We start from the raw sequence: 15,595 nt of genomic DNA, 5'->3' as shown, positions 1-15,595 counted from the left end.
ATCCCGAGAAACCCGAAGAATATTCTTCTGTCATGGTTTGCCGCAATTAAATATCACTTGTTTTAACGGTCAATGAAAACATCGTGAAAACATCTGCATGCCTGAGAGTTCTCCATAATGTTCTCAAAGGTGTGTGAAGTCTAGCAAGCCGCATTTGGCCAACGCGGCGCGGTAGACTGCACATTCTGAGAGGAGACTGGTGAGCCGGCGATGGGTTGATAATGATGAAAAACGATCAGAATTTTATCACAAAAATGTATTTATTAATCAACTTTCACATGCATTTCATTAATCTTATGAATACTTAAATAATTCGAAACATACCTACTTCTCATAACTTACTAACATATTTTAAAGTTGAGTAATAACAGTTTAGGGTTTAAACCGAACTCGTGAAGATTAATACATAAGATTCGCTCAATTGCTAGTGAGAATATACCTTGGTCGCGACACAGGGTAGAGTTGCGTATCAGTTGTATACTAAAATGGTACATAGGCGACTTTGCGAATGGAATGACGATTTGTAGTTTCTGTAAGGAGGTAAGTACTTACTTGATAAAAGGCAAAAGTAGGTCACATTTTGCATATTTGGCGCGAAACAAGTAAGTAGTCTAATTTGAACACGAGGCGTTTGCGATCCGCCGGAATTTGTCTGCGCAATTCGCTATATCTGTTGCAACTTCAGATTAGTCTAGGACCTAGACTCTAGGTAATTTGTACTTACCAGCCTCTCCGTAGTGGATGTTATTTTATTTTTATGAAAAAAGAATCATCACGGACTGTTGGCAGTTCAAATTAGTTATGAATATTCCCGAACCTGTTGTACGTTTACGTCCAAGTGTCCACTATACCCCATACGCGAAATGACGTAAGTGTATCGCTCTCTCTGTTACATAATCCCATACAAAAACAAAGAGCGCTACACTAACCTCATTCCGCGGATAGAATACAGCAATAAAACTTGTTAAAAGCTGTTAACTCTGGATCATATTATGCACCGTGTAAACAGGTAAAATTGAAATGACCACAATGACAGCTGACTTCTGCAAGTTTTATTGCTAGTGGGCATGTAGCTTCTGTTTTAACTTACAATACTTGACTTGTGCTTGACATACCTAACGAAGGATCAAGGAACCATATTATGTTATAGTTCATTTCACGAAGGCCACTGACTCATGATTGTTTAAGTCGTATCGGTATACGTAAGGTAAACTAAATGTGTGCGTTTGACAGCGCTTGCTCGCGACTGATTGGTCCGACATGCACGCACACTTACGCAATGACCATGTAAACGACGTTACCACAAGTAAAGTTCACTAGCCTTCATGAATTGCAAAAACTGTACCATAAAAAGCCGTTATCGAGTAACTTTTCGTATCCAAAAACTTCTCACCAGCAGCGCTCCATCTCAATTAACATCAATGCATTTATTTATTATTATAAATTTTTTCATTCATTAAATTTATTTAATTTTACCTACATAATGTGGCTAATTCCATTGTACACAATCTCTAACCTAAACTAAAATGACACGCCTAAATCTATTGCTATCCCTTTCATAATGCTGCTCGCGGAAAAGGATGGCATTCGATTTAGATCTGTTAATTTAGTTTAGTTTAGAGATTGTGTTCAAGAGAATCGGCCCCTTTTGGCACCGATTCTTAGCACAACCTAATTTTAGAGTATTCGCACCCTCTTCTTACTATTGTAATATGAAAAGGACAGAAGCAGTTTGACATTTCTAAATTTAATTTTTAGATGGTAAAACCCGTGATATTGGGGCCGATTCTCTTGTACACAATCTCTAAACTAAACTAAATTAGCAGGTCTAAATTTAGTGCCATCCTTTTCCGCAAGCAACATTATGAAAGGGATAGCAATAGATTTAGACGTGCCATTTTAGTTTTGTTTAGAGATTGTGTACAATGGAATTAGCCACATTAGCACGCACTCGCGAACCTACTGTTTAAATTTGTATTGTGCACTAAAATTTAGAGTCTTAAAATGTGAAAGTCATCTTCCGTTCCTTTTTTAGCATTAGTAAAAAGAAAAGGATGCAGATACTCTAAATTTAGTTTAGAGAGAGACTAGAGAATCGGGGCCATTAAGTCATTCTTCAATTTAAAATTATATTTACATTTTCAATAAATTAAATCTTAATTCCAAACATTGATATAATAATAGAATACAGATTAAATTAAATATATGCTTATTTATACATACATTATTTTTGCCTGTTGAATGGCACATTTCAATTCATAATTTATTGACGATACATATACCTAAATTGCAATCAATACAAATGTTATTTAAAAATTGTACCTACTCACTACTTTTGTACCATGCAGAAAGTATAATAATTATTTTATCAAAAATAAATTAAACATTTTCTTCAATACCTAGAATTTATATTGAGTATCTAACATGAATAAAATTTTAAACAAAGTAACGCCATCGTATCGCCTACTCATTTTAGAAGTGTACCACAGAGTTATCTTTTGAAATCTGCAAGATTTTATAGTGTCAATTTTTATTCGTTGTAGACGTTGACAAGGATTTTTGAACTCCTCTATTCTAATTGATTTTATAGGCCAAAACCAGCAGCAGGCAATGAAATCCGTCGGCTTTTAACTGTATCAAACAATATAAAACTTCAGGCTCCCGGTTCTTATGGTGCAAGATCCTAGTGCTGCCAGACGTTGCTTCTTTGCGTGGAATAGAGTAGCGTTGGTGTGTACTTCTATCGTATATATACTACCTTATGGCGACGGCAAATTTAATGGTATCTTCTTCTAAAGATACGTAAAACATTACTGACTTTTCTTATAGAATGTGTTGATTATGTATATTTCCTGAGTGTCATACCTACTTAATATAAAAATTACGACTCAGACGGTAAGTAATATTAAATATGTATATTTTTAGCGAGCTTTCACGTATCTGGCGGAAATTTGCTTCGACGAGAAGTATCTAGCAGTATTGAATATTAATTATACATTAACAATATTCTGTAAAACATACATAAAAATCAGAACTTAGACTTTAAGAAAAGTGAGTACCTAATATTTTTACGTAGGTTACTTTAGTAGCAAATACCTATAAATTCGCTGTCGGTACAAGCTGGCAGATATGCGTACCTACGAGTAGGTATGTTAATAGTACATACTAACACTACTTTATCCCACACATTCTGTTTCTAAGAAAATAAGAAACGTCTGGCGGTCCCAGGATCTTGCTCTAATCGAGATAACATCGAATTATGTCTGTAAATAACTAATTTAAGCATCACTATTTATTAGATAGTAACAATTTATATACGTACGAAAACTACAGCATTTGCCAATGATTAACTTCAATCTAATCTTAAAATATATTTACATTGAATCCTCGTTTCTAAAAAACAGGTCCCTATGATATAATCTATCAAAAAGTTTAACCTTATGGCTCCACCATTGGCACCAAGCGTTTGGCAAGTGCCAGCCAACGTGTAAATGCTGTTTGCGAATTGCGCCAGATCTCTTGACAACCCACAAAATACAAGCCAAGTAGCCCTCTAGGTACATGTTCGCCGAGTATGTTATGAGCCAATATGTACTAGACTCTTTACAAATAAAAGTAAATTCTTCATAGATATAAGAAAAGATCAAGGTAATCATAGTTCAAAGCAAACATAAAACAACGTTAGATGTTAATAGTAACTTAGATTAAATAAGTAGGTAGGTGATTAGATTTGCCTACCGTAATATTATATCGATTTTGATTTCAATTAAATACATATTCCTAGAACTATCTATTTTCGTTTTAGGGTAACTAGTTAAGAGTGCTCTCTTTGGTAGCACGTAGTATAAGAGGGTATGCCTTAGGCATGCATAATCATGATATTGAAGAGCGGGATGCGCGTGGTTTTAACAATGCAAATGAACTTTTGGTACCTACCAATTACGTCATTTGTTACACTTAAACTAAAAACCTTGAACCAATCGCCTTGCTCGGTATTCAATACAAGCACTCAGGCCAACTAACTTTGTATAACAAATAACTATTTCAAGGTTTGAGCAAGTTATAAGTTTATTGTGCATACTTATATCTAAATTATCCTATGGTCCTCAATTCTTCATACAGAGCCAGTCTCTCTTAACAAGGAGCACTTTTAGTTGTTTTAAGTTAAGGTCCCGGTACACGTTTGTCCAATGGTTTATCAAGTGCCGGCCAATGTGTTAATTGTTAACGCTGAATGTTGGCAACCCGACTGTGTCTCTGAGTACATTCAACGAGGACGTTGGATCAATGTGTACCTATTTCCTTCTTAAGAAGTAATTGCTCGATCCATACGCTGGCCATACACGATCAAGTTTACCGGGGTATGGCTAGTAGGTATATATGATGTCATGCACACTGATTGACGGTGTGTGGCTATCAGTTGGCTAGACACCGCTTCAAGTTCGCTGCATAATTGACTGTAAATTAGATCGTGTATGGCTAGAAAATTCAAAATCATAGTAAACTAGATGATGCCCGCGACTTCATCCGCGTGGATTTAGGTTTTTAAAATCCCGTGGGAACTCTTTGATTTTCCGGGATAAAAAGTAGCTTATGCCCGTCACCGGAATGTAAGCTTACTCTGTATCTACCAAATTTCATGAAAATCAGTAAACTGTTGCGCCGTGAAAACTAGCAGACAGACAGACACACTTTCGCATTTCTAATATTAGTATGGATTATAGCGATCGTACCGATCGAGAATGGTTCAGTATAAATTAAGCATAAAGAATAGACCTAACATAAAATATGCCTGCCAAGTTTAAATTACTGTATCAGCATTTTTTTATGGTTAGGAAAAGAATGAAAGCAAGCTTTAGTAGTGAGTTTGTACATCTCGACAACGTTGTAAGAATTTAAGGTAGGTACATCGAAAAACTAAAATGTCAGAGTACAAAGAATCTAAACATCAGTAAAATAGTTGGAAGATATAAATAAACGTTTAAAATGAATCTTGTTTAGGTCTATTTTACTTTGACTTTGTAGGATTTCAATGTTCGAATTGTATCAACGGCGTTGTCAAGTTGTGCAAACTCGTGCTAAAAGGAAAATGGAAAAGAAATTAGTAAGAATATAATGCGAAATGTCCACTATCTATAAAATTTACAGAGCTCAACTCTGTTAAATTATTATTTGCAATTTTTATTTAGTACTCACAGGAAGTCAATGTTTGCAAGTTCTAGTAAGTATAGATATACAAAATTGTGTACAAGTTTATGTGCTGAAAACTTGCAGACATTGTTTTGCTGCGAGTGTTTGCACAGTACTACTGACTTGCTAGAACTCACTGCTGCAGGTTTCATAGCTAGTCGACAACTCGTTTAACGACAAGTGAATCGAGCAAGAATTCTGACCAAGTGAATTGGACTGGCGCACATGAGTTTGTTATTACCATGCCTTTCTACAAAGCTTTGAACAACACTCTAGTTTTCCATGAGCAATCTAGTTTCTATGATTATAAACATAGAAAGGATATAATTCAAAAATTTAGAGATAACTTTGTGTAAGTATAAATAAACTCTAAAAAAATTGCAAAACATGCTAACGACGACACGGTATAATTTACTGAACATAACAATTTCAAATGTTTTTAATTTGTATATATTTAGAACTAGCTGACCTGCCCCGGCTTCGCTCGAGTGGAGTTCAGAAAATTGAGGGGGAGGTTGAATTAAATTTTTCTCTCCGTAAGAACCATCCTCGTACTTCAAGGAATATTATGAAAAAAGAATTAGCGAAATCGGTTCAGCGGTTCTCAAGATTTGCGATGAGCAACACATTTAGTGATTCATTTTTATATTATAGATAAATATTGATAAGTTTAGCAAAATAATAACTAATACCAAACGCTGATTTACATTAAGAAATGAAAAACACTAAACAACCCGTTCTTGAGTAGGTATGTCCTGCCCGCAAATGTGGATCGAAATAGCATGCTCATACGCTCGACCACGTGCTACAGAAATGAGCACTCCTAACACAAAACATAACGATGCAATATACCTAGTAAACAAACATTTGGATTGTAATTAAAGTTAAATATTGTACTTATTGCTAGTATTTTAAAGTAGATAGGTGGGGACGATGCGAAGGTTGCCAGTCGGGATGCCTCGGCTCGCGGTGGTGGTGGTGGTGATGATGCCGGCGCTTCTCTTTCGCATGCGCCGCGGGGTACACGTCGGCCACCACCAACTCGGAGCCGTCTTTAGGAGCTTCCCGGGCGCGTCGTCTCTGCCCGTGGCTGGAGCCCGCCGCCTCGTGCAGGTCTTCCCACGCTTGCCGGTAGTATCTATTGAGACCACTCTGAGACTCGGACGACGAGGAGGCGAGTGAGGCGATGGTGATGTCGGGGGTGAGGAAGCGCCTGTCTCTCTTTTCGTTTTTGTCTTTGATGTTTTTCCTGCTGACATAAACAATTTAGTTCATACACATGAAAAATAAACTTTCAATATAAATCCATTACATCATAGAAATTTATGTTGGTTCGTTCGTTCATCCGAATTTTTTTCGTTCGCGCATCGTCTGAATCCGGATCAGTTAATTTTGGAACAGTTATCGACGATAGGTACTCGCGTGAAGGTTTCTGTTGTAGGTGTGTACCTACTATCTAATCTACAATCAAAGTGCAATAAGTGGCGTGTGAGTTGCATTGCAAAGCATGCTGGATATTAGCTAAAAATACTTATATGAAGAGTATACTGCAAAACCCAATGAATCACACACAACCAAACAAAGACTTAATGTGTCTTAGCAATATACATATTTGATGTGTTCGTTCGTTCGTTACCTATACATTTGCGTATTATTCATCCGATTGAATGTAAACTTTATTCAATAATTGTTATCTATTGGCTCTTATGTAAAAGTTTCTGAAACAGTACCTACTATTAATGTACAACAGGAGGTGCGAGACGCATTGCTAGGTAAACCTACCTACAGCAGGTTTACCTAGGTACTCATAATTTCGAAATATCTACAATTATTAGTGTAACTTGTAAGGTGAAATAATAAATAATTTCATGATAATAGTTGTCTTATTCGTGTATTTGTTGTTAAGTAAAAATGGTGAGAAGAGATTTTACTAATTTAATTTGTTTTAATCTAGGAAGATAATCGTAATCTTCGATAAATGTATTGCATGAAATTTTGTGATTTATCATTGATCATCACAGATCATTGTGACTTTTGTGGTATTATCAAGCAATAGGGTATAGCGTAGTGCTTCACTCTAATGTGTTCCTAAGAATACAGAAATGGTTTAAGAAATGTAACATACATTATTCAAAGCGTGCATATCGTGGTGCTAGTTGTACTTAAATAAAATTAATTTATAATTCCTCATTTCAAAGGCTACCTTTTTTTCTTTAATTTTTCCGTGAGTTTGATGATTTTGCTGTACGGTTTTTGTGCATCGTGCTTTGTGCGATGCGGAACGACACGGTGGCTGCGTACTTATTAACAAGAGGTGTTTTATATATAATTTATCTATTTTTAGCTGACACAGGCAAAGCAAACATTGGTATCACGCACTGTAATATAATTTTATATTAGGTAGGTAGATATATGCCAATATAAGTTATTATTTAATGTAAGTTATTACTTTGGTGGCAGAACAATCTCTATGAAATACCTAGGTATCTACCATAACATATTATATAAAAGTACTTACTATGAGATGATATTGCTACACTACCTACTCTCTTTCTTCAAACAATAATGTAAGATACCTATCGTGCATGGTGCCATAAAATGGTTAAATAAACAAACAAAATATGTAATAAGAGTTCCATTAAAAACGTTGATTAATTTATTAGATCTGATTTCAACTATTCTTGGAATAAGTGCTACCATACATATAGATTTTACCTACGTAGGGTAATACGTACGTACCTAGTACGATAATAAGGGTACTGATGCAAACACATTCATATTTTATTTATCGAATATGTAGATGTGCAATGTGGACGCAAGTGAAGCCGAGAACAACAAATTATTGTACGTAAGTATATGATGTCTCTATTTTAAACCGGCCGATTGCGAGTCTATTTAAGAATAAGTAAAATGCAAATGAAGGCTTTTAAATGATTTCTTAGTGGTTACTTTAATAACCAAGTATGACAACGGAGAGACGGACGAGGTCGAACTATAAGGGTTTCTTTTTTTGGTAAGTACGGAACCCTAAAAACTAACTTATTCCCGCAACTTTATCGCAAAAATCTCGTTGGATTTTTTAAAATCCTTCCTTACTAGGTACGTCCTCAGGGTACTTAAGGACAATATTGACATCAGGTCCACCGATTTAGGTCGTGCGTTGTTCGTAAGTCAGTCACGGTACTGTGATACTATTTTATATGTTCGATAGAAGATGTGCAAGTTTATAGACTTAGAAATCCTATAGAATCAGCCACCATGTCAGCCGCGTGCGGTACCTTAAAATATAAACGCACTGGTTATAAAGGGTTGGAGAAATGTCCTGCGCGATGCGTGTGACGATGCGCGCGGACGAACTCGCGCCTTCCGACCTGCTGGTCGGGAAACGGCAACGCCAGCAGCGTGTACCAACGCGACGGGAGCTCGCGAACCGGCGCCTTTGCTCTCTTGCGGTCACCGCTGAGTGTAGGCATTCTTCATTAGGTACTATCATCTCGTACGACAGGACTTTGCACACAGTTTAAATAGGAACCTATAGCTTATAGAAAACAGCCAACTCAAGATGTTTACCAAGAAAATAAACTGGAACTGAGTATAGTTACAAATCGACCTATGATACTATTTATGCATGTTGGCAACGATAAAGTAAGTGTTTTGTATAAGTACTATTTTTATATTACTTTCAGAGTTCATAAATTACTTAAAATTATAATAATAATACTAAATATAAGCACCTCGAATATCAAGGAAGCCTGTCCCTATAAAGAGTACAATAATAATTCAGCATTTATATTTTAAGGTACTTCCATACCTTGGGCTGACCGATAACATCGCACGTTGATAAAAAAAGATTACTTAGGTAGGTAATCATCTATGTAGCATTTATTTTCAGCTTTTTCCCAGCTTAAGCCACTGTAAGTATCATATTATTTCGAAGGACGTGTTGTTTTTATGCATGATGACATGTTTGGGTGGTTTTATATTTAGCATAACGTATAACTCTAGTCTAGTCTAAGGTACTTTATTGAAACTCACCTTCTAAATATAAATATGATGGTGGCGATTATCGGTATCAGAACAATGAGAGCTGCCACGGCCGTAATGCCGACCACAGCAGCGATGTTATGCCGTACCGCACCCTTCTCTCGCCGGTCGCCATCGACTGGCAGCGGTGCATTCGTTCGGGGCGTCTGCTTCGAACTGATATTATTACCTATGTCTAAGATCTGAAAAAAAAACAATTATATATATTTATCATAAAGAATTTTACTACTAAAACTACACCCTACTCAAAAATGGCTTTTAAATAATATGTACTATAATATGGTATCAGAAGTGGGATTGTTAGCCTACTTAGATTACCTGACTAGTCTTACGGGTACCCATTTCATTCTTCCTTGTTCTTTAATGTTATTATTGTAAACAGCTCTGGGCAAAAGAAGCAGAACCGCGGGCCGCGGACACATTCTCATGTAGACATCCAAATAAAGACAGAGGTTATGTTCTAATATACAGCAATAGTTAAAATATTGTTTAGTCGATAATTATAATTAATTGTGAAACCACAGTGATGTAAAATAAGGCGTTAAAAGGCAAGATTGCTTAATTAAATGGATAGATATAAAAGTAATTACCTAATATGGTAAATCTCAAGTGTATCCTACCTATATCAATTGATGTAGAATAGTCTTAAAATGTAAAAATTTACATGAAATAATTATTACTTAATAACTGATGCCCACAACTTCGTACGCGTGGATTTAGGTTTTACATTTTCCGGAATAAAAAGTAGCCTATGTCACTCTCCAGGTCTTAAAGTATACCCATGCAAAATAACGTCGATCCGTTGCTCCGTTGCGACGTGATTGAAGGACAAACCAACAAGCCAACAAACAAACACACTTTCTCATTTATAATAAGGGTAATGATCGTCATAAAACAGCATATAGAGTTCTAAGTAATAAGTCAAATTAAAAAACCGCTACTACATATTTGTTTGTTTAGTAACTAGTAAGTACTTGATTATATTTTTATTCGACTAACCTGGTTTTCTCTCGAATGACTCGCCACAATGATATGCGGAACATGACTAGTGGGTGAGCCTTGAGAATCTGGCACGTTGATTTTTCTCGTATGTGATATTTCAGAGCTCTTATTAGTGGGGCGTTCCGTTGTTGTAACTCTTGGACGGGGTCTTCGAGTTGAAGGAGGGTCTGGAGCTACGGAAGGGGCAGGTGATTTAACTGGCCTCTGTGTCCTTGGCTTGGTGGAAAGGGCAAAGCGCGGAGTTGTGGGTGCGTGTGGTATTAAAGTAGGATTAGTTGACGGTCGTTGTGTAGTGCTCGTAGTAGTAGTGGTCGTTGTGGTGGAAGTTTTCGATATTCGCTCCACAGCTGGTGAAACAAAAACAATATTATTGGTCTATTTCACTGTTTGTTAATGACTAACTAGTAGATCAGGATAAGAATGAAAAGGACTCACGGTCACAATGTGGCACGGCTTTGTCCCACAGGCCGGAATCGAGGCATTTGATCTTGCGTGCGCCGCGCAATTGAAAGCCATTGGAGCAAGTGTACTCCGCTATTGCGCCGAACACCGATGCATTATTTGAGACTGTCACGTGTCCGTTCGAGATAATCGGCGGCTGCTCGCATTGCACAACTGTAGGCAACGATAGGCTTTTATATTTTGCCAAAGTCAGGAGGGAAGATTTTAGACAAGACACTTATCGCTAGCGAAAGACATACAGTACGCGGCCGAAAGTAATGTACATCGACCTTTAGAAAGAGATAGCAGATTTGTAGAGCGTTTGACCGAGCAAATCGTTGAGACCGACAAAACGTCATATAGGTATGAGTGACAGAGACATCGCTCTACAAAGCCGAAATGTCATTCTAAAGGCCGATGTCATCCAAGGCCGATGTACCTACATTACTTTCGGCCGCGTACTGTAAGTAGGTGTCAAAAAGAAGCAACTAGTAGAAAGATTTGAACATAATAAAACAGGTAAAGTAATATTTTAACAGGTGAAGTTTGTAAGTTTGAAGGAGTAATCTCTAGAACTAGTGATCACATCCTGAAAATTCTTTCACTGGTAGAAAGCTTTCCCAGAGTGCTGTAGGCAGGCCATAATTAATAATATTACATGTACGGCGAAGTCGTGGGCAGAAGCTACTTATATAGAGGATATATACTTATTGGATGGTACGCGCTTTTCTAAAGTTATATATATGGCAGGAGGCAAGCAGGAAACTGTTTTGTTCAACATATCTGCTATCAAATGTTGAACAAAAACATTTCGTGCGAGTAACGCTCACGATTTTTAAGCTATTAAGAACGGTGAAGGAGAAAGAAGGGTGTGATGCTCCTGAGCACACTCTCCAAAGTATAGCCGATAGAGGATAAATATAGGCAAACGCCATTACGTTAACGTTGCACATGAGCAATTTCACCCGTGTTAGTTCGACCACCAACAATTCTTCGAGCGTGGTGATCTATGAAGTCTAATACTCCATGCCACGACGAACCAGAGCCTGGTGTAGGGTGTTGTTCTGTTGCGAATTACCGGTTGACCTTGTTCAGGATACCAAGCTTTCAGGCAGCTTTTTGGCCTTTGTCACGATACATTTTCCGAAATTGAGTGAGATGTTTATACCTAAGAAGTTTATGTATCTAAACGAAACGGATTTGTATAACGGATTATATATTATATAAAAGGAAAAGGTGACTGACTGAGTGACTGATCTATTTCACTACACACACAGCTCAAACTACTGGACGGATCGGGCTGAAATTTGGCATGCAGATAGCTATTATGACGTAGACATCCGGTAAGAAAGGATTTTTGAAAATTCAACCCCCTAAAGGGGTGAAATAGAAGTTTGAAATTTGTGTAGTCCACGCGGACGACAGTCGCGAGCATAAGCTAGTTAGACATAAATCTCTTCAAAGATACCGGGTTTTAGGATATCGCTGATGTAAAGCAGACATAGTGTTTCAGAAAGGACAGACTCCCGAGGAACACCAGCACTGACAGCTATTAGGTCAGACGAGCAGCCGTCAAAAACCATCCGAAATAACTTCTCACTATGAAAATCAGATATCTAGTAGCAAAAATTAGTGAGATACCATACGCCGAGAACTTATAGGTACTGTGAAGACTGCCATGCCAGACCCGAGGATGTTGAGAGATCGGCAAGGCCTCGTCGCGTTTCTCAATGGCTGCTTCCCAAGTATTCAAGGGATATACAAAAAGATCCCGTGTAGGTCGACTTTTCCAAAAGCTGCACTGGCAATCTTACAGTAGATTGATTTCTTTCAGAAACGCTAGGAGCTTGCTGTTCAGTACTTTTTCATACTCTTATCGTATACAATACGTAGTAATATTATGTAATTTTATAGAAAATAGTGATAGCAATTGTTCTGAAATGGGCCGGATCAGCTTAACTACCATTTTTAGGTACTGGCTGTACCTTTACATCATTCCACGACTTAGGAACTTGAGAAATTTCTAGAGAGAGAAGAAATAAAAGAAGTCAGGAAGCAATTCCACAGCATTACTGTATTGTCGGTGATAGTTACCGTCACACCGCGGTGGCGGACCGTTCCACCGTTCATCAATGTCGCACACGAGGCGCGATCGACCCACCATCTCGTAGCCGGGCTCGCATTCATATTGCACGTGCGAAAGGTATGACACCGATACGTTGATCAGTTTGTAACTGCCGTGTTTTATCTCCGCGGGGCGTCCGCATTCTATTCCTGTGTACACAAACACACATTTGTTAAGAGAGTTTATTCCTGGGAAAACTGAGCAACTTTAGGCATTCACGCGAGGTTCTTTGTTTGTTTACCTGAACGGAACGCACTGAGTGCAGTGTAGTTTAACAAAACAGTTTTGATCATACCCTAATTTTTAAACGGATTATTTTAATCAATATTTTTGATAATGTGGTGTTAGTCAGTAGAGTTTTAATTTTTTAAACATTAATATATACGCATTATAGATTAAGTACGAGTAGGTATATAAATTATAATATTGTAGTCAATACCTAAGAGAGTCAAGAAATTATACAAAATTTAACATTCCGTTTATTTATAAAATATTATGGTTTCTCTTATTTTCAATCCCCATCGTTTAGATTATTATTGGGGCCGATTCTCTAGTACACAATCTCTAAACTAAACTAAATTAACAGGTCTAAATCTAATGCTATCCTTTTCCGCAAGCAACATTATGAAAGGGATAGCAATAGATTTAGACGTGCCATTTTAGTTTAGTTTAGAGATTGTGTACAATGGAATTAGCCACATTATTTCGTTTGGTATTTAGTTTTTAGATTATCGATCTAAAATTAAGCGGCAGTTTTTTTTAAAGAATGTTAGCCCTTTTTTTTCAATTAAGCGTTAAGCTTGTGCTAGGACTAGGTACGACAATAGTGCAACGGGTGGGGTTTGAATCGGTAACCCTTCAGATTTTCAGTCCGCTCCTCTAATCGTTGAGCTATTGAGGCTATAAGTTAATAGTTAGATATCGTTAGATTTTTGAAAAGTTTCGGGTTGATAATAAATAAATATAGTAGTGAGACTAGATGCACTCGCGCTGGGTGAGTCGCTCCAAAAATTCGACGGACGCCACACATTACTATTAGACGTCACTTTGTTCCACCTGCCTTCCGCCGACTAGCATTCTCGAAAAGACACGGATCGTGATTGGCTGAATGCCAATTTGATAAACGGTTCTAATGGTGAATCCACACAGCCCAGCGGCACTGCCGGCGGCTTAACTATGAGAAAGCCGCTAGAGAAGCCGCCGGCGCTTGCCACCGGCAGGCGATGGCAAGCGCGCCTCTGAATCTATTTTGCAATAGAAAACTACACGACAATATTATGATAATGATGATTTGATTTTGACTTTAAAAAACCGGCCAAGTGCGAGTCAGACATGTGCAACGAGGATTCCTTACTAAGAAGAAGTAAAACGGCAAGAATCACTTTTGTAAACGATCCGCAAAACTAACTTTGTTTGAAGAGATTTATTGTTAATATCAAAAAAACTAGATATACATAAACTTCTATTGATCAATAATTTTTTCATGAAACCTGCATTCAACATTGAATTGAATGCAGGAATCCTATATCACTCTCTGGCACATATTATATGTACTTATAGTATTCAACACTCACTTATGTTTAGGTAATACCTACTACTTATATTATATTTCCACTGTGCAGAGGAAATTTAGAAATATTGATATGTAGCTAATATAAATAATGCTTACTTTGACAAAGAGGCGGGTATTCGTCGTAGAATCCCGTATCCAAGCATGTCCTCACAGTAGGCCCGACCAGCAGGTGCCCTTCGTCACAGGAGTATTCCACAGTCGCCCCAACTTGGAAGTGTTCTGTAGACATCGTCGAGTTAGGTGGTTGTTCTGGCCTACCACATGCTTTAGGTTCTGGAATAGGTGTCAAACTTTTTATCAATACGTAACAAGATTTTCTATACCTACCGTATAGATTCATATCTATAATTGGACAGGATTAAAATACAGAATAATTTAAAATACATTCGCAATGTAAATAAAAACTTGTAGTTTTTTTCATGAGTAAGTTACAGTATAAATAAATACAAAGTGCCGAGCACAATCGCATTGCTTTAAGTAATTCGCTTCGCAAAGATGTAAAATGCACTTACGGTGTTGACAAATATAGTTCAATCTGGAGTCGCAGTTGACGTCAGACCAGAGCCATTCTTTACTGCCATCGAACATTGCGCAGTTCTCGCGCCATACAAGGTCCTTCCAGAACGTCAACTTGATGAGTGTATCACTATTCACCCACTTCCAGTTATTTGGCTCTTCTAGGTCACGGACGGCCCCAATCCAGTATTGACTGCTACTATCGCTCCTACCAATCACATAGTACTACGTCAATCATCAAGTCTTAAGCTATGTATATACGCGACAGGTCGAGATGCCAATCGGGGTGGGAACGCCCCGCACATCCACGCAGCCCCCGCGCTTGCCCAGTGCGGGCGAACGCGCGCGCTGTGCGGGTACTCGGGGTCCCCCCCCGCCTCATACCCCGATTGCCATCTCGACCTGTCGCATACTATAAACAATGACAATATTCTATTTTATAATACTATGTATAATGGTTCAAGATCGCAGGGCCGCCAGACGTTACTTATTTTCTGAGAAGCATGGATATAAATAGTATTATGTACCTTTAACGTACGCATATTTGCTAACTTGTGCCAACGTCTAATTTAAATGTATCAGCTGCTAAAGTGTCTTAAAACATTACTTATTATTCTTAAAGTCTGAGTGCTTATTTTTTTTGAAGGTATATTTCCTATATAGGTATCATAATATGTATAAAAATTACGACTCGGACTATGAGC

General features: G+C 37.6%; 1 protein-coding gene across 3 annotated transcripts in view; it reads right to left on the bottom strand.

Annotated features, from left to right (window-relative positions):
- Positions 1-241: 241 nt before the first annotated feature.
- Positions 242-15,595, bottom strand: part of LOC117995522 (uncharacterized) — a 40,893-nt gene continuing 25,539 nt past the window's right edge. Inside the window, exons 5-11 of one of the 3 annotated variants that reach the window (XM_034983528.2) lie at positions 14,888-15,099; positions 14,472-14,648; positions 12,772-12,951; positions 10,672-10,851; positions 10,234-10,583; positions 9,226-9,416; positions 242-6,442 (exon numbers count right to left, since the gene is read on the bottom strand). In XM_034983528.2, coding sequence (XP_034839419.1) covers positions 6,094-6,442; positions 9,226-9,416; positions 10,234-10,583; positions 10,672-10,851; positions 12,772-12,951; positions 14,472-14,648; positions 14,888-15,099 — 1,639 coding nt within the window. In that variant the 3' untranslated portion in view covers positions 242-6,093. The remainder of the gene's footprint in view (positions 6,443-9,225; positions 9,417-10,233; positions 10,584-10,671; positions 10,852-12,771; positions 12,952-14,471; positions 14,649-14,887; positions 15,100-15,595) is intronic. The other 2 variants (XM_069508998.1, XM_069508999.1) reach the window with 2 other exon arrangements.

The sequence above is a fragment of the Maniola hyperantus genome, chromosome Z (genome assembly GCF_902806685.2).
Source record: "Maniola hyperantus chromosome Z, iAphHyp1.2, whole genome shotgun sequence".
Lineage (NCBI taxonomy): Eukaryota > Metazoa > Arthropoda > Insecta > Lepidoptera > Nymphalidae > Maniola > Maniola hyperantus.
The sequence above is the reverse complement of the archived record's forward strand: the minus strand, read 5'-3'. Positions and strand labels throughout refer to the sequence as shown.